The following is a 19906-nucleotide window of genomic DNA, read 5'->3' on the forward strand; positions in this document are numbered from 1 at the left end:
AGGCCTACTTTACTTATGTTGACCAGTCCATCTCCCTCCTCACTATAGTGGTCTATTAGAAAGGGAATGGGGAAAGTGGCATACCTCGTCAGTTGTAAAACTGAGTGCCTTCAACTGAAAAGTGTCTTCCGCATTTAACCCAACCCCTCTAAATCAGAGAGGTGCGTCTTCGGCGCTCAGGGAACAGGGGGTTAAATGCCTTGCTCAGTGGCAGAACGACATATTTTTTACATTGTCAGCTCAGGAATTTGATCCAGCAACCTTTCGGTTAGTGGCCCAACGCTCTAACCACTACTGTCTATTACACTGTAACAGACACCTCCTCATATAGGTGTATCTAAAGGTTTAATGAACATCATAGTGTTTAAACATGTAGGCTAGCGCATGCTATTAGTGAAGCATTTATCTGACCTTTTACCCTAACAAAGCTTTAGATCTTCACATGCTCACTCACGGTCAACAGGGAAACTAGGCTTCAACAGTTATATAGAAATATACAGTATAATGCTTACTTAGCCTTCTATGGAAGGATGGACAGATCCACACTGTAGACATAGTACTTCATGGTTACATTAGATTTATTGCAGTTGAGGTTTACTTAGTGTTTAGAAAATTAGAGCAGATCTCACAGGACCATTGAGGGTGAGAGAGGGGGCTTAATGTCATTCTGAAGCAGCAGAGATAGGCGGCTGGGGTCCAGTCCAGTGTGGTGCCAACAGGACAGGTCTCTCTCAGGATCTCTTTTACCCAGAACTGACCTTTACTAGTCCTCTCAGACCCGGTTACATTCAAACAGTCGCACAGACAATGTCACCATGCATCATTAAGTTGGACCACAGACAATCCTAGCACATTCCAACAATTATTGTCATAGTGAAATATCTCTTCTATTGAGCTTACCATAGTGTTGTTTTAACATTTCTGCAAAAAAAATCCAGTGTTCTAAGGTGTGTCATGGCAAGATGCGTTTACAGTTAAAATGTGTTATTTTGGTGTTTCATAACTACATCAAGGCAACTGGGGAGCTACATGTTTAGCCTAAACCAAACTCTTGGCTCCTACAGTAGATATATCTCCTTCTTCCAATCATCCTTACCTCTTCCTCTCTCACCTATTTCCTCCTCCCTCTGTTTTGCCTCCCCTCTCTGCTTGCCCTCCACTTCTCCCTTACGTCCTCTCTCTCAGTTTCAGCTGTGCATCAGACCAGTGAGTGAAGTAATCACTGGTGTGATGAGGCAGACTTATTGTTGTTCCTAGGCCACATCCTCCTATGAACCTCCACAGTGGAGTGGGGGAGAAACAACCCTTAACAAGCACTTCAGCAGGGGGAGGGGGTACTTGCAGGTTAGGGGGAATGGCGGGGTGTTTGAGTAGGCTAGTAGTGCAGCACATGTGCAACCCTGCTAAGGAGGCGCAGGAAAAACCAACAGTCAATCTATTCACTTGTTCTTCCCCTTCAAGGTGGGCGGATGTGGTGATACATGAGGTTGGGGGTGTGTCTTGGGCGCAGCACTCTCCCTCTTGGGAGTGTTGTTGAGGATGTCCAGGCTCTTGCGACTGGACGAGATGACATCAGCCACAAACTTGGTGCAGTCTGCACAGACATCCCGCAGGCTGCAGCCGTGGGCGTACAGGTGGGGGAACTCCTCCTCCACAGATCGGCGGGAGAGAGTACGCAAAGATCTGTGGAGGGAGACAGGTGTTATAACCCTTCAGTGGAGTGCTCTGAGTATATAACATGACCAGGAACACTCTGATCAGGTCGCATTGGCCTGGAGTTTTTCCCGGTCAGGGCACATGGTTTGGAACAACTCTATGCCCTACCCATCTATAATGGCCTAAAGGGAGACATTAAAGACTGACTGCGGAGCAATCAGATGGGTAATTATTACATAATGGCTACTTAGAGATCTGAGTGAAATGGAGGAGTTGCATAACAAATGCTGAGAGATCTAGAGGATGGCAAGTGATTGGATTAAGCATGTGAGTTACTATTGGCTGGGGTGAGCAAAGACTTCCTCTGCTGAGGTAAAGAGATCCAGTTCAGTGGCCATGAAGTAACTCAAATAGACTGAAAGATATACTGTACAGGCAGACAAGACTCACTTGTAGACCTCACTCTTGCGACCATGGCTCTTTGGGCTGCTGTGAAAGCCCACAGTGTAGACTGGGATGTGGGCCATCTTCTTGGAAGGAATTTTCATCTGTGGCAGAGGGTGAGGGAAAATAGATAGTTAAAATGGGCATGGGTGAGGAGGAGGAGGAGGACGTTTGAAGAACAGAGAGATCATATATCTGCAGGAGAAAGTGAAGAGGAAATGGCAGACTTGATATGATTAGGAAATATGAGAAGACAGAGCTGCGAGAATGAGGGAGAAACAATGTCACAAAACATCAACCTCAACAGAACCTCAAAGCACAATCACAAACTATACTGAACAAAAAAATAAACACAACATGTGAAGTGTTGATCCCATGTTTCATGAGCTGACACAAAAGATCCCAGAAATTGTCTATATCACAAAAAGCTGATTTCTCTGAAATGATGTGCACAAATTTGTTTACATCCCTGTTAGTGAGCATTTCTCCTTTGCCAAGAAAATCCATCCACCTGACAGGTGTGGTATATCAAGAAGCTGAATAAATAGCATGATCATTACACCTTGTGCTGGGGACAATAAAAGGCCACTCTAAAAATTGCAGTTTTGTCACGCAACACAATGCCACAGATGTCTCAAGTTTTGAGGGAGTGTCCAATTGGAATGCTGACTGCAGGAATGTCCACCAGAGCTGTTGCCAGATAATTAAATGTTAATTTCTCTACCATAAGCTGCCTCCAACGTTATTTTACAGAATTTGGCAGTATATCCAACCGGCCTCACAACCGCAGACCACATGTAACCACACCAGCTCAGTACCTCCACATCCAGCTTCTTCACCTGCGGGAACATCTGAGACCAGCCACCCGGACATCTGATGAAACTGAGGAGTATTTATGTCTGTAATAAAGCCCCTTTGTGGGGAAAAACTCATTCTGATTGGCTGGGCCTGGCTCCCCAGTGGGTGGACCTATGCCATCCCGGCCCACCCATGGCTGCGCCCCTGCCGCATGTGAAATCCATATATTAGGGCCTAATGAATTTATTTCATTTGACTGACTTCCTTATATCAAAACCGTTGAAATTGTTGCATGTTGCGTTTACATTTTTGTTCAGTATATATTCAGAACCATGAACTTACTAAACAGCACAACACAGCAAAGACAAACCACAATCTCACACGACAAACTACAACAGCCCAGACCTAAAACCTATTTAGCACAGAAACACAAATCCAAATGGTCTGATGACTGAGGCACAAATTAAAATAGTTGACATGATTAAAAGCACAGAATAATATTATGAGCCACCACAGAACATATTTTGCTCGTCTAATGATATATACTGTATATTGAATACAAACCACATTAGCAGAAAGAACTGTGAAAATATCACACATTCCAAAAACATGAATTTGCATTTACACTGTCAAAGAGGAAGGGGCTGTTGGATACCTTTGCACTGCAGGATCCACAGACAGACCTGAAGGAGAGAGAAGCACAGGGACAGAGCTAAGAATCCCCTGAATTACACTGCCAACAACGCATATAGCGCTATTCAATCAAACCCACAATGGTATGTAAAAAGCAACATTATTCTTGTTCTTCTTGACCAAGTTTAAATTAATTGAATATGGTGTTATTTCAAAAGGCGCATGTACTAATGTAACACTACATACTGTGTAGTGTTTACTGACCTTTTACAGAGCAGGCAGGTGGATGGCCAGGAAAAGAGGGGGAATTTAATTCTGCAGCAACAGCACACCTGGGAGACACATACATATACTATCGATAAAACCTCACTCATAAGGCTTTGAGAGAACAATATGAAAGGATATGACGTAACTGCCTGTACCTTGCCTCTCCTCAGATTGGAATAAAGTTCCTTGTTCTGGAGGTACTTCTCCATCTCTGCTTTCACCAGCACACGACGCACATTGATGACCTCATCGACTGTTAAGGCAAGACTCTCCACTGGGTGACTGAATTCCTCCTTCACAGGGATATAGTGAGGGGTTGAGTAGGTAGAGAGGAGATCGCATAGATTAGTCATGTCAGGTTGAAGTGGAGCACCCAGAGGAAGCAGTGTGGAAAGGTGATCGAAGACAATGGGCCACTCACCATCCACTGGTGTTTATAGCCACCCCGAGAGCTGGAGCCAGTCTCTGCCCCTTCTGTGGTCTCATCCACTGAGCTGAGAGAGATACGGGCAGGGGAGAGGGGCACCCAGCTTGGCACAGGAAGAGGGGCTTGGAACAGGGAGACGGAGACAGACAGACAGAGGAATAGGAAGAAAGCTTTGAATCACAGTCCATGATGTTCTTCTATTGAGTCAGAGCTCTGAACATCCAAAGCTGTAGGCTGAAAATGAGCTGTCATTGAAATAAATTAGTGGTGACATCTAGTGTTTTTATCTGTTTGTTTTTGGTGGAATATAACACATGCAGGAACACTTGCAAGGAGATCACAGCAGATCCTTTTTTGACATTCAAGAGGGGAACTAAATTGGGGTCGGAGTAAATTAAAATTAGGCTAGGTATTAGTAGTAAGACTTTGTATGTGATGTAACCTCTAAGACTAAATAAATGCCAATGCCTTCTTTATGCTAACTGTAAAGGAAGCAGGAGCGAGGACTAACCCTGTGACATGGCTGTAGACTCCTATGGGGTTTAACCACAGCCAAGTCTTAGTGTTAGAGCGAGGACCAAACAACTAGAAAACAACAGCAGGCTAAATGTAGGCTAATGTAAATCAGCTGCTCATCACTACACTTTGGACAAGTCTGTGATGAGAAGGGGTTGACATTCCCCTAGAACAGTAGCGACAACTCACTGAACCCCCATTTGTTTTTGTTCTCTCCTACTATGGTCAAAACCAGGTCAAAACCAGGTCAAAACCAGGTCAAAACCAACTCAGTCGGCTTGTGGTTACAGAGTCCGCCCTGAGATTGGAAGGTTGGGAGTTAAGGAGATAGATTGGGGGTAAGGGCCTCCATTCTGGCTAAGGCTTGTGCAAGGAGATGGAGAACTTACTTACTAACTATGGTCAACACATCTCCCTCATCTCACCAATCAAGGGGCGTAAGAAATCAATCAAACCCATTAGCTGTTTTCCTCCTAGCATTTTATGGATCTAGTTCTTATCTGTACAGCTTTATAAGTTTATTATATCCATCATGAAGCCCTAAAAAACCTCTATTGCATTTTATTTATTTATTTGACATTTTTTAACAGTTTATACCAATGTTTTTTTATTTGCAATTATATGATTTTTTTGTCAGGCTTGCTTTCCAACATAAATAAATATTTTACATGACAAAAATACAAAAATATCTGTTTCATAAACTGATTACAGTAAGTAGCTTAATGACTGGAGCTACAGTATCACATGAATACAGTACATGTCTCCCTCTGTTGACCAAGACATGAAACTGTCTGCAGTGAGAGGACGCTCAGTGAGCATACTGACCTCTGTACGTGGGGGGTGGCCCAGCCCCTGAGAGCGTGCGTGACCGTGGTCTCTCCCCCCTCCACAACACAGCCCCTCCCAGATGGGCGGATTCGGACAGTGAGGGGAGAATCTCCCCCCTGAGCTCAGCCAGGTCATGTTCAGAGAAGGAGCGGTCCCGTTTCATGGATGTGGGAAAACTCTCAGCCCGGCAGAGGTCTCCTGGAGACTCCTCATCCTGCAGCAACAACAAGACAGGAGGAGGTGAAAATGGAACATGACTTCTTGTGTGAGAGGCTCAATTGGTAGATGTTGTTATCTTCTCTTTCCTCTCACCTCCAAAATACTCATCTCCTCCATCTCCTGAAGTGTAGGAGCTTTGAGCAGAACACGAGGATGAGATGGGGGGCGCGACCTAAGCTCTGAGACTGACAGGTCAATGCAGGAAGTAGATTTGAAATCACACGGGAAGGTGGGTGCCAGACAGGGCAAGGAGCCAAACGCTGGGGAATGAAACACAACACACAAACACTGAACTCTCAAACACATTTAGAATACATGCCACGCTAGGGAGATGCTAGGTGAATGGGTCGTTCTTGAATCGTGGTGGCATTTGCGTCCCATGCCTTTGCAACCATGAAAAAAACTTAAAGGACAAATAGTCCAATCAAATTGTATTTATACTTACGGGCCCTTCCCAACTATGCAGAGAGAAAGAAAATCGATAAATAATAGAAAAGTAAAACGAGTAATAACAAAGGTAATAAATACACAATGAGTAATGATAACTTGGCTGTATACACGGGGTACCAGTACCAAGTCGATGTGCAGGGGGATGAGGTAATTGAGATAGATATGTACATATAACTAGGAATAAAGTGACTAGGCAACAGGATAGATAATAAACAGTAGCAGCAATGTATGTGATGAGTAAAACAAATAGTTAGTGCATAAAGATTTAATGCAGATAGTCCGGGTATCTACAGTGGAGGCTGCTGAGGGGAGGACAGCTCATAATAATGGCTGGAACAGAGCAAATGGAACGGCATAAAACCATGTGTTTGATACCATTCTACTTATTCTGATCCAGCCATTACCACAAGCCCATCCTCCCCAATTAAGGTGCCACCAGCCTTCTGTGGTTAACTATTTAACAAATTATTTTACAGTCTTATGGCTTGGGGTAGAAGCTGTTCAGGGTCCTGTTGATTCCAGACTTGGTGCATCGGTACCGCTTGCAGTGTGGTAGCAGAGAAAACAGTCTATGACTAGGGTGGCTGGAGTCTTTGATCATTTTTAGGGTCTTCCTCTGACACCGCCTGGTATAGAGGTATTGGATGGCAGGGAGCTCGGCCCCAGTGATGTACTGGGCCGTACGCACTACCCTCTGTAGTGCCTTGAGGTCGGATGCCAAGCAGTTGCCATACCAAGCGGTGATGCAGTGGATCAAGATGCTCTCAATGGTGCAGCTGTAGAACGTTTTGAGGATCTGAGGGCCAAAGCAAAACCTTTTCAGCCTCCTGAGAGGGAAAAGGCTTTATCGTGCCCTCTTCACAACTATGTTGGAGTGTGTTTACCATGAAAAATCCTTAGTGATATGGACACGGAGGAACTTGAAGTTCTCGACCAGCTCCACTACAGCCCTGTCAATATGAATGGGGGCGTGCTCGGTCCTCCGTTTCCTTTAGTCCACGATCAGCTCCTTTGTCTCACTGACGTTGAGGGAGAGGTTGTTGCCATGGCACCACACTGCCACGTCTCTGACCTCCTCACTATAGGCTGTCTCATCTTCATCGGTGATCAGGCCTACCACCGTCGTGTTGTCTGCAAAATGAATGGTGTTGGAATCGTGCGTGGCCACGCAGTTGTGGGTGAATAGGGAGCCCTGAGGGGCCCCCCTGTTGAGGGTCAGTGTGGCAGACGTGTTGTTGCCTACTCTTACCACCTGGGAGCGGCCCGTCAGGAAGTCCAGTTGTAGAGGGAGGTGTTTAGTCCCAGGGTCCTTAGATTAGTGATGAGCTTTGTGGGCACTATAGTGTTGAACGCTGAGCTGTAGTCAATGAATAGCATTCTCACATAGGTGTTGCTTTTGTCCAGGTGGGAAGTGGGAAAGGGCAGTGTGGAGTACAATAGAGGTTGAATCATCTGTGGATCTGTTGGGGCGATATGCAAATTGGAGTGGGTCCAGGGTGTCTGGGATGATGGTGTTGATGTGAGCTGGGAGATTTGGTGTCACTTTTACCTTTTTAAACATGCTGGCTGGAGTTTTGCTGTTATCTATTGCCATGGAAGGAGAGTTGTGACATAGGCTGAGTGGGACTCCGTTAAATAGTATTTCATGGCTACAGATGTGAGTGCTTTGGGGCGATAGTCATTTAGACAGGTTACATTGGTGTTCTTGGGCACAGGGACTATGGTGGTCTGCTTGTAATGTGTAGGTATTACAGACTGGGTCAGGAAGATGTTGGAAATGTCAGTGAAGACACTTGCCAGTTACACATCATACATGTTTTAGTTTTATATTGAACTGTTTATCAATAATAAAACATAATGCAAGTCCTTTATACTGCCAGACTTTATGTTTATGCATTGTTTCAAATCATTAAGAGTCTATTGACGCACCCCTGCATCAATCTAAGTAACATCATTTGAAAAATCCCCATCAAAATCTGTCAGTTTAAGCTGAAGATATATTTATTTTGCCTGGGCTGTGTCTCAATCCACCACATCTGCGGTGGAAGGTGGCCGAATTACAGCGGTGTTTGTCAGACCATGAGATATCTCGAAAATCGGTCTCCTCACAAAAATAAGGAGTTAAACGTGTCCCAAAAAATGTTCCTGAGCTTTCTTAAAAACACTTAAAAACCTTATTCCTCATGATTTATTTTTTGACTGTCTTTTTTGCCATTTATGAATGTGTTATTCAATGCGTTTCTATGGGCTATAGTAGTAAAGGCCAAATTCGTTGTATGAACATCTTAAAACAACTCCATAGCTTAGTTATATAAAAAAAATATATATATATAAATTATTTTGCTACACCCGCAATAACATCTGCTAAACACGTGTACATGACCAATAAAATTTGATTAAATTTTTTTTTAAAGGTTTGATGACCTTGGTGTTACTACTCCTACTAGAGTGTTACTGCTCCTACTGGAGTGTTACTGCTCCTACTGGAGTGTTACTGCTCCTACTGGAGTGTTACTACTCCTACTGGAGTGTTACTGCTCCTACTGGAGTGTTACTGCTCCTACTGGAGTGTTACTACTCCTACTGGAGTGTTACTACTTCTACTGGAGTGTTACTACTCCTACTGGAGGCACAATGTTATCATAATGGTAAAAATGATTTAAAGTCATTAAGCTACCATTAGCTTATATTAGTTGATTTAGAATGGGAAGATGTACCCAAATACATTTCAATAAAAAAAATATACAAAACTGAAGTACATTTTTTCCAAAATGCCATGCCCAAATGCCACCATAATTGAAGAACGACCCATATAGTTCTAAGTGTTAATGCACTGGCAGTGACGCCCATACATCTCTTGGAGCCGGGTGGGTCCACAGGCTTCAGTTTGCGCTCCTGTTTGATTTCAGCGAGGACGCGTTCGTGAAGGGACTGCTGCTCCTGAGGAGGGGGGGGCAGGTGGCGCGCCGACGCCTAGCATGCAACACAACACAACACACAGGTTGACTGAGAACACAGGAGAAACAAACACAGACACACAGGACCCAGTCTCAGGCTGTGTCTCACTGACCAGTCTATGCACAAGGTACTGGCACAAGCCCATTGCAGTCACATCAACAGAAGGGTGACCACATTTCAAATACTCAAATGCGGGATGATTTCGCGGGGCATTCGCAGCACAGTGTAGCCTTTTTTTGTCATCCACCACTCATGGTGTATTGCTAATGACATCATAATTTCTTAATTTTGTATCGACAGATGTAGCCTAATGAATATCATTATAGAATATGCATAAAATGCATCCTCCAATTGCAATGTTTGCCTATGCCCACACATACTGTCTCATGAAAAGTATATATTTTCAATAGACCTACCCTCAAACACCAAGTTAGGCATACCTAATTTTCAAAATAGGCCATCATCCCTTTCTTGTAAATGAGAATTCGTCACGTTTTACGGTGAAACGTCCAAATCTGCATTGAGTTACTGTTTTGTGAGCACATTAGAGCAGCGTTAACAAACTTTATAGCCTTCCTGTACTCTGATTCAATCATGGAAGTTCAGAGAGGACATATGAATAAAACAATTTAAAATCCCTAATTTTGACATCAAAATACATTTCTTGTGATCAGGACATGTACATTTTGTTGTTGTTGAGATCACCAGATCAACTATAAATAGGAGTGGATGTATTGATGATGGATCGACAGTGTGGCTGAGGCGGCAGAGCCCATGGTGGATCAGCACATCCATTTTTATTTTGATTAAGGATTAACCCAGGTAGAAATTGCATTATGTCTGTCAGTTATAGATGGCTTCAATACAATACCATTTTAAAAGACATGTAAAAGTGTGGTTGCACTACAATTTTACATGGATTGAATCTGGAATGTCCAGTGCAAGAAACGTTACCACGACTGTGGTTGCAGACTACCAATGAAAGTTAACGAAAGTTTACCAGTCTACCATTAGAAGTTTATCTTAATCTCTTTAATAGTTTTAACAGGGAGGTTGGCCTGTCAATAGCAGCAAAAACAAAGTTACAAACAACAATTAACAAGTAGTACAGAGAAATATAAATAGTAAAACAGGTGAAGTGAATCACATGTTGAGGTTTCTAAATACTACAGTCTATTTGTCATTTCAGCCATAAATGGTGGGCAAAATGTTGTGGTGCTGAAGGACAGCTCCACCATTCATCCAGTTATCAAAATCAGCTCACTGACTAGACACATACTGTAACATGTACAGTTTGTTTGGAATTTGTAATTCCTCAGTTTGCCATTGTTTGCCTTTCATTGCCAGAGCTTTGATATGAAGGCCCAGGCCTATACACTAGCACACGGCTACTTACAACAGATGTGCTCTAATGAAAGGTCTTAGATCTTTGCAGAGTCTTTGGTCCACAATGACACTGCTGTCAATCTACCATCAATGCGTCCACTCCTATTTATAGTTTATATCTCGTGATCTCAACAAAACAACTTTTGTTATGTCGTGATCTTGAGAAAAATAAGTCTTGATCTCGATATAACGAGGGAATACTTTTTTTATTCATATGTCCTCTCTGGACTTCCATAGTCCTCTCCAAGTTTAGCTGGAATTTAGCCCGAAAGGATTTGAAAAATGTGATTGGTTGACGATAGGCCTATGACATGGCCTACGTCTCGTCTTGCGCAACACATAATATCAGATCTCAACAACGATTGCAGAAGTGTTTAACCTCACCAGTACTACATCCTTATGATATACATTTGTTCATAAGCCAACGTGACTGCAAGAGACAGGTTGGAATTTCTAACTTGAAATATGGGACAAATTCACTTTTTTTTCCTTCCAAATTAGTGGTGTTTGAATTTGTTGATAAAATGCAGGACATGCTTGTTGGGTTGCGGGAAAAAGGGCCAAAATGCAGCACTGTCCCGCACAATCCGGGACATGTGGTCACCCTAGTCAACAGAATAAAATGTAATTGAAGGGACACACCGGTTTCAGTGGAGGGCGAGACCTGATGAAGTCCAAAATAAGCTCATGGGCATTTCTTTTCACTCGTGTGGGGATGTCACCATCCTCCTGTAGAGAGAAAATGAGTGAGGGCTGGGAGATGCATACAGGAGAAATAACTACTGTCATATATTAATCATTACATTTCCCATGAAAATAGGTTGAATTATAGGTTGCATAATTCTGTGTTAATTCTGTCTAATCCATTGATCAAGAGTCTATCAGTACCAATACCCAGCTCACCATGACTTTCCGCAGCTGGAACTTGCGGATGCGGATGTCCTGCATGAGCATCTCAAAGGGAGTGAGGCTGAACTCAGTGGGCAGTGTGTCAAACTCATGCTCCTTCACCTTCTTCAGTTTCACCCCTTGTCTCAGCTCCTTCATCAACTGGACCCAGAGACGAGTCTGAAATACACATGTACAGTGCCTTCAGAAAGTATTCACACCCCTTGTCTTTTTCCACATTTTGTTGTGTTACAGCCTGAATTTAAAATTGATTAAGTGGAGATTGTGTCACTGATCTACACACAATACTCCATAATGTCAAAGTGGAATTTTGTTAGTAGAAAATGTTCACATAAAAAAAACATTTAAAAGCTGAAATGTCTACGGTCAACAAGTATTTAACCCCTTTGTTATGGCAAGCCTAAATAAGTGTTGGAGTAAAAATGTGCTTAACAAATGACATAATAATTTACATGGGCTCATTCAGTGTTCAATAATAGTTCTTAATATGATCTCTGTACCCCACACACACAATTACCTGTAAGGTCACTCAATCGAGCAGTGAATTTTAAGCACAGATTCAACCACAAAGACCAGGGAGGTTTTTTAATGTCTTGCAAATGCCTTGCGATTGATAAATGTAAATTAAAAAAAAGTACAAAAACAACAGACATGGAATATCCCATTGAGCATGGTGAAGTTATGAATTAGGCTTTGGATGGTCCATCAATACAGAGTCACTACAAAGATACAAGAGCATCCTTCCTAACTCAGTTGCAGTTGAGGAAGGAAACCTGCTCAGGGATTTCACCATGAGGCAAATGGAGACTTTAAAACAGTTAGGAGTTAAATGAGTGTGACAGGAGAAAACAAAGGCTGGATCAACAACATTGTAGTTACTCCACAATACTAACCTAAATGACAGAGTGAAAAGAAGGGAAAAAAGAAGCCAGTACAGAATAAACATTTTCCAAAACATGCATTCTGTTTGCAACAAGGCACTTAAGTAATACTGCAAAAAATGTGGCAAAGAAATGTACTTTTTGTCTTGAATACAAAGCGTTACGTTTGGGGCAAATCCAACACAACACATCACTGAGTATCACCTCATATTTTCAAGCATGGTGGTGGCTGCTAAGGGTATGCTTGTCATCGGAAAGGACTAAGGAGTTTTTTGGATAAAAAGAAATGGAACACAGCTAAACACAGGAAAAGTCCAAGAGGAAAACCTGTTTCAGTCTTCATCCCAACAAACACGGGGAGACAAATTCCCCTTTCAGCAGGACAATAGCCTAAACTACAAGGCCAAATCTACACTGGAGTTGCTTACCAAGACAACACTGAAAGTTCCTGAGTGGCCAATTTGCAGTTTTGACTTAAATCAGCTTGAAAATCTATGGCAAGACTTTAAACTGGCTTTCTAGCAATGATCAACAACCAACTTGAAGAATTTTAAAAATAATAAATGGGAAAATATTGTACAATCCAGGTGTGCAAAGCTCTTAGATACTTACCTAGAAAGACTCACAGCTGTAATCGCTGCCAAAGGTGATTCTAACATGTATTGTCTCAGTGGGGTGAATACTTATATAATGAAGACATACAGTATTACTGTTTTCTTTTTCATACATTTTTTTTATAAATGTTCTAACATTTTTCTTCCACTTTGACATTACATAGTATTTTGTGTGAATCGTTGACCAAAAATTACAATTAAACCCATTATAACTCCACTTTGTAAAACAATCAAATTTGGAAAAAGTCAAGGGGTGTGAATACCTTCTGAACGCAGTGTACACTCACACATAAGCCCTCATGTACCTCACACACCCCATCAACCCAATGGAAGAACATATCCTCACCTACACACACAGTGACACAGACAACACACACAATCCCTGAATCTCACCCAGTCTGTGTGTTTCAGTGCATCGATCTCAGCTTGATCTTCCTGAGGATCCTCTCCTTTGATCTTCTTCAGCATCTACAGAGAAATAATAATACACTGATGATTACACAACTATTCAGTTAACAATGACTTCAGAGCTTTACACATGACGGCTCTGTAATCTCTGATATACAGACAAATCAGGAACATACCTCCTTGGCATTTCGGATTTTGATCAGGAAGGTTTGCAGCTCAAGAGTCTCAACGAACAAGGCTCTGCACACGGCCTGGTAGTGCTCCGGAGCAAGGGCAGGGTTTGCCAATCTGGAGGTGCACAGCGTCATCACCTGGCTGAATGTACACACTGGTCTTATAGCCCCCTTTTCTCCCTCCTCTTCCCCTTCCTCCTCCTCCTGTCCACTGTAGCCCTCATCTGTTGTTCCGTTGCCACCGCCGGAGTCAGCCTGCAGGCTGTGATCTCCTCCCGCCATGCGCTCAATGAGCCGCTCCAGCTGAGGACTCAGCTCCCGCTCCTCACTGTCATCCAGTCCCCAGTCTAGGGCCTGGTAGATGGCCACGCCCAGAGACTGAATCAGCTGAGGAAACAGAAGCAAGTGATAGAGGAAATAAATAGGACTGAACAGCTGGAGACCTTGAGGTGGAGGGAAAAGGGCCAGCTCCAAATACGGAGACCGGCAGAGCAGACGTGTCCTTATAGTTGATAAAAGAGGGAAAAGACTGACATTCACCTATGACAGTGGGTTGTGTATTACAGGGTAGGGATGAGGGGTTCAGAAACTCACCTGGCGCTCTGCGATTGGTGGAAGGGGAGGTCCATCTATGTCATCTATGAAGACAAGAAAGTAGGCATGCAGCTGCATTACCTTGGTTACAAAACTGTTTTATGCCTGCTCTCCTCCCTGACATGGTCTGGAGATCTCCATTTATTTCACACATTTTTATACAATATATTCTGTGTTGATCTGAGAAATATTGGCTTTTTAGACCTGAAAAAGGTTATAACTCCCTAATATAGCATTGGGTTACTTTGCATTTCATGGGTCTAAATATGAATAGAAAATATGATATACAGAAGAAAATACAGACAAGATGCATCATTTTCCCACCATTGATCCCTTTATGACTCTAGAATGCGCATTTTTCATTTCACAGTCATTACATTCTATATATCTGATGTGCTGCAGTCACAGCTCAGCTAGCCAGTAGCGGCTCAGTTGTCTGTGTGTACAGGGGAGCGCAGGGCTCAGATGTCAGTAATGACACCTGGGAGGACAGAAACCACACATTCAGCACAGCAGCCTTGCAGAACCGGAGACTAGTGGAGGGGCCTGGGTGAGGGGTCAGTGCTGCTCTTTCTGTCCAGAACAAAGCACTGAAAGCAGGGCTAGGCCCAGAGAAACAGAGACTAAATATATCCGTGCCGTGGGCAAAGAGTCTGCCTGACACAAAGTGCTAGTACTGTTCTCTTTCAGGAGGGTAAAGACATTTCTATTCAAGCCCATCAGAAGCAGAGTAATAGATCCTTTCTGAACCATTAGACAGGTTTCATTATGGCCGGTCAGGGTCATGTAACCAATGACACAGACAGTGTCTCTGAGAGAACATGGAGTCTTTCATCTTGTGAATGTCTGGTGATGATAGTTTGGCTGCGTTTAGACAGGCAGCCCAATTCTGATATTTCTTTCACTAATTGGCCAATCAGATAAGCTCTAAAAAAGATCTGACGTGATTGGTCCAAAGACCAATTTGTGGAAAAAAGACGAGAATTGGACTTCCTGTGTAAACACAGCCTTATTTCTCTTTCAGGCAATGTTTTCAAGATTTCATCTATTTTGGTACTGTTTTATGTCTGCTGCCCCTGTGATTTCCCCCACACTCAAAATATGGACCATGTCATCTGTTGCCATGGAAATATGGGGGACAAGAAATGTACATAAAAAAACAGAGGGAGTTAAAAAATAAATACAAGCGTATCAGAGAGAACTATAGGGAAAAGAGAGGGCGGGGGACAGAATATAGAGAGAGTGAGATTACTAGTGACCTCACCAGGTACAATCCAAATATAGATACATCAACTTCCGGATGACCTCATTCATAATCAGTATAAAACACACCCTTAGCAGACTAACCTTAACCCATAAACAACAATCCCTGTAGCCTACTTCATTACTCACTCATTTGCCAGGGTTAATAAGTAATTGTGATGACCAGACAGGTTGTGATGTGTGATGAAAGTCCAGAACAACATATGTATTCAACTCTACCCATACAGACCAACTGCATCAATAATGCAACACAATCGGGTCATGAGCAAGGACACATGTACCATACATATGCAGTAATATCCTTTGCTGCGGCCATTAAATTGACTGACCATCTTCTGTAAATGGTCCCATAAATGTAAACGAAAACATCCAAGAAACACCCCTCCTAAGTAAACAACTTCCAAGACAAGATGCCCACAGTGACGCTGTAGTGGGCTATCAATAACTGTCTCTGTTATTAATTGTGATTTACATTGTTCTTTATATACTTCTGTCGGTGTTCAATAATAATAAAAACTAAAAAGTATGTATATATGTGGGCCTATACAACTCTGTCTCAGCAACTGATCTATAGCCTAAACTACTGGATGACCTATTGTCCAACTTGTTGTGACATCATTTGACTTGTATTACCTCTTACAAAGTAACCTATTTAAAATGAAATAGAAAATTAGCATAGTGATAAGGTGATTTCATATTTTTCTCAACTTTGTGTTATTTCCATGGTCACCCTTAATGTTGCAACATTTTGTAATCTACTAGCCTACTATATCTCTTTCCACTCCCAATTGTATCCTTTATTTTATCATGTCATGGCCCATTAGTTATGCCAGCAACTCTGTTGTTATAGTTTTCTTTGGGCCCTGGGCCCATAGTGCATCCAAAGGGATCCTTTAACAGAAACACTTGTGAATGGTGAACAGATTACAAATCTGCAAAATATGTCTAAACTCTAAACCTTCTGTAACAAATCGATACATGGGGGAATTGCACTGTATGAATAATTGCCAATCCAAGCCATCCCTGTGTGGGGAGGGTGTGCGACTGACGCATTTATTGTAAATTGCCCATTCAAAACAACATACCATGTTGCAATTATAGCCTACAAATAGGGAATCAATAGCCTATCAAATTCACTGAGCAATAGCTGAAAAGCCTATAATAAATTATATTGTAGGCTATAGTTTAGATGAAGGTATTTTGGTGCAGCACATGGCAGTCAGGAAGTTAGATAAATAAATAAGATGAGCTAACAGAGCTCTCTTACCTGGTTCTTGCTTTGGGGAAACCGTCCCATCCCTGAGTAGGAGTATAGAGGACGGGTCCTTCACCCGGTAAACTCTACCAGTCACAGTGGCCGGGCGCGGCACTCTCAGCCAGCTGCAGCATTGATAACACATCGCCCAAGCCTGCTCCTCGTTTATGGGCTGCTCGTAGGATTTCAGCACTTCTTCAAGAGACAGTTCTCTGGGGTCGCTCAGGTCCCGCGCCTCTGCCCGGTCCGTAGGAGCAGACACCCTTGAATCTCCATCCTTGGCGCTTCTGTTTGTTGATCTGGCCATGGCTGCGGTAGGCGACCGATCCCATTACTCCGCCGGCTCTGAGGCCATTATCTGTTCACGCCGGGTTCCTTCCTTCCCCACAGCACGCCAACTCAGCTGCCGCAGCTGCGAGTTACCATAACAGTAAACGAAAGCGATCTTTGATCTGCATGAATTTCAATCAGTGCCGAAAGGAGAGGAGGCGGGAGGAGGAAACCTTACGCCAGTGTCGCAATCAACCTGCAAGGAGAAAACGGAGAAAACTTGTTGAAAATGTTTGACCACCGGCCAGACGTGGTAAACAATGATGAAGAGATACATTAATCTTTAAAGCTAATTGTTATTGAGAGACTAGACCATAACCTTAGGTTTGACAGTCTGATTCCCTAGATTTTCGGCTCCACTGCAGCGCATCCCAACAGCCGCTGTGCTCCGCCCCTGTCTCACGCATCCTGAGCATCATTCAACCAACCCACAAAATACTGAACTCACAATCCTATCAAAGAAGGCTACAGGGCGATCAACAGAAGCAGGGCATCATGCAGCAACTCATTCATGAGATCCAACCCCTATGTAGGCCCAAGGAAATAATAGCCAGCCGACTACAAATAAGAGCTTGTAAAGGGTTTATAACTAAGTAGTTATAGACTGTTCATCATTAGTTAATATAAGATATTGTAGTTTATAAATCAGTAATAACCTTGTAATAAGCATTGCTTGAAAATGTCATTCATTGACTACAGCTCAGCGTTCAACACTATTGTCCCCTCCTAGCTCATCACCAAGCTTAGGACCCTGGGACAGAACACCTCCCTCTGCCACTGGAAACTGGACTTCCTGGGGGGCCGACCCCAGATGGTAGGGTAGGCAACATCACCTCTGCCACACTGACCCTCAACATGGGGGCCCGACAGGGGTGTGTGCTTAGTCCCCTCCTATTCACCCACGACTGCGTGGCCATGTACATCTTCAACACCATCATCGAGTTTGCTGACGACACAATGGTGGTAGGCTTGATTACGTCGGACGATGAGACAGGTAGGGGGTGTGGTGGCAGGACAACATCTCCCTCAACGTTAACAAGACCAATGAGCTGATGGTGGATTACAGGAAAGGGGGGACAAGCACACCCCCATCCATATTAATGGGACTGCACTGGAGCAGGTTGAGAGTTTCAAGTTCCTCAGTGTCCAAATCACTAAGGACTTAAAATGGTCCACACACAGGCGCACAGTCGTTAAGAAGGAAAAACAGCGCCTCTTCCCCCTCAAGAGGTTGAAAGGTTTTGGCATGGGCCCTCAAATCCTCAAACGGTTCTACAGCTGCACCATTGAGACCATCTTGACTGGCCTCCTCACTGCTTGGTATGGCAACAGCACTGCCCTCGATCACATCACTGGGGCCGAGCTCCCTGCCATTCAGGTCCTCTATATCAGACAGTGTGGAAGGAGGGCCCAGAAAATTGTTAAAAACTCCAGCCACCCAAGCCATAGACTGCTGTCGTGCTATGTTCACTTGAACAGTAATGTGGCGCTAATGTCCTTCTTGTGGGCAAACTCTGTCATCAAAGTCTGGCATTCTCTGGATTTATGGTCCTTTCAAGGCAACTGGGAACTCTGGGAAAAAAAACAAGGTTGAATCAGTGATCTTCAGGTTGAAGCTCTAAAAAGAGGCCCTCTTAACCGAATAGCAGGCAGGGGAAGCAACATAGGGATTGCTTTGCAACGCTTGCAGTTAGCCACTGATTCCTTCAGAACCGCTCATTGTTGAATTTGAAATTTCTGACTTGTTGTGTAATGTTCATGTCCAATGGCCGATGAGCACCGATACATTTGATATATTATTTCTCTTCATATGACAAGGATTGAAAAGGATTTGCTAGTAGATTGCCTACGTGATTCATGATGATGACTGCTTGTCTAGCTTGCTAAGATTTTGAAAGTATGATCAAATCAAATCGTTATTTGTCACATGCGCCGAATACAACAGGTGTAGACCTTACAGTGAAATGCTTACTTATAAGCCTTTAACCAACAATGCAGTTTTAAGAAGAAGAACAAAAAAAAGTGTTAAGTACAAAATAGATAAGTAAAAAATTTTTTTTTTAAATGTTGACATGATCAGTCCAATCAAAACTACGGTAGATATAGCATGATTTAACGTCAGTTCATCTGTGGCCAATGACCTTGAGCCTTCTTGGATGGGCACTTCTAATGTAAATCTATGGCTGCGCTTCAAACTCATAAAAGACACACCCTTGTCCACTTCCCTCGCCAGAGTCCCCGCAGACATATTTGTCGTCTGTCCAAATGATTAGCCAAGAAAGGGAAGTTTGCAATGTAAGTCCCTCAGCCCTCGTTTTTAATAGAGTTTGCGAGAGTATAATTATGTTCACTTCGGGGCCTGAAACGCCCCATAATTCAAATCCCTTTGATTGTAAATCCACTAAGAAAAATCCGCCAAAACGTAAAACCTCCACATCAATATGGATTCCTTCCTCCCTGCCCCTTGCCTTGCAAGTGTAAACTCGTCAGACGTCATGATACGTCATCAGAAGTGTCCACTTAATTTGAGGACTGAGGGGAGAGGGTGTGTCTGTTAAGTGTTTGGAATGGAGCCTATGTCAGCATCCAAGGGGTCTTGAACTGCCTAGCTCTCCCTGTAGATTCTGTGGTGAGGTGGTGTCCCCAATCTGTGACAGAACACTGAGCCAATCACGGCACAACTAGAGAAGATTACCAATGCCTCCGCTCTGCATTTTCCACCTGCTGCCCCATCACCACAGAAAGTACTGAGCTAGGCTGAAACACCTGCATTTTGGAGCTGCCTTACTCAAGAAAACAAAGAGACCATGTTTGTATGTGGCTTTATTCACTCAATAAATTTGATTTTACATTGTTTGCAAACTAATATGTGACAGGAATTACTGCCAAAATAACAT

At 43.2% G+C, this 19906-nt stretch overlaps 1 protein-coding gene across 2 annotated transcripts; it reads right to left on the reverse strand.

The window, feature by feature from the left end:
• Positions 1-557: 557 nt before the first annotated feature.
• LOC115196886 (protein spire homolog 2) lies at positions 558-17417 on the reverse strand. Of its 2 annotated transcripts, XM_029757868.1 has the most exons (16): positions 17329-17417; positions 16692-17205; positions 14162-14205; positions 13571-13954; positions 13380-13454; positions 11486-11650; positions 11225-11311; positions 9091-9211; positions 5882-6048; positions 5567-5783; positions 4220-4347; positions 3954-4091; positions 3796-3863; positions 3554-3581; positions 2107-2204; positions 558-1683 (listed from the first exon to the last, which is right to left on the reverse strand). In XM_029757868.1, the coding sequence occupies exons 2-16, from the start codon at positions 16984-16986 to the stop codon at positions 1440-1442; spliced, it is 2259 nt and encodes a 752-aa protein (XP_029613728.1). In that variant the 5' UTR covers positions 16987-17205; positions 17329-17417; the 3' UTR covers positions 558-1439. The 2 variants fall into 2 exon arrangements, with proteins under 2 accessions (XP_029613728.1, XP_029613729.1); XM_029757869.1 differs by lacking the exon at positions 17329-17417 and having other exon boundaries at positions 16692-17275.
• Between the last annotated feature and the right edge of the window lie 2489 nt (positions 17418-19906).

This window comes from Salmo trutta, chromosome 7 (assembly GCF_901001165.1).
Source record: "Salmo trutta chromosome 7, fSalTru1.1, whole genome shotgun sequence".
Classification (NCBI taxonomy): domain Eukaryota; kingdom Metazoa; phylum Chordata; class Actinopteri; order Salmoniformes; family Salmonidae; genus Salmo; species Salmo trutta.

Excerpts from the sequence above, each read along its gene's own strand:
- LOC115196886 (XM_029757868.1), bottom strand. The coding sequence starts at position 16,986 with ATGGCCAGATCAACAAACAGAAGCGCCAAGGATGGAGATTCAAGGGTG. Across the intron at positions 5,784-5,881 it reads AGGAGATGAGTATTTTGGAG|GATGAGGAGTCTCCAGGAGA; the intron begins GTGAGAGGAAAG and ends TTGTTGCTGCAG. Across the intron at positions 4,092-4,219 it reads GCTATAAACACCAGTGGATG|GAGGAATTCAGTCACCCAGT; the intron begins GTGAGTGGCCCA and ends ATCCCTGTGAAG.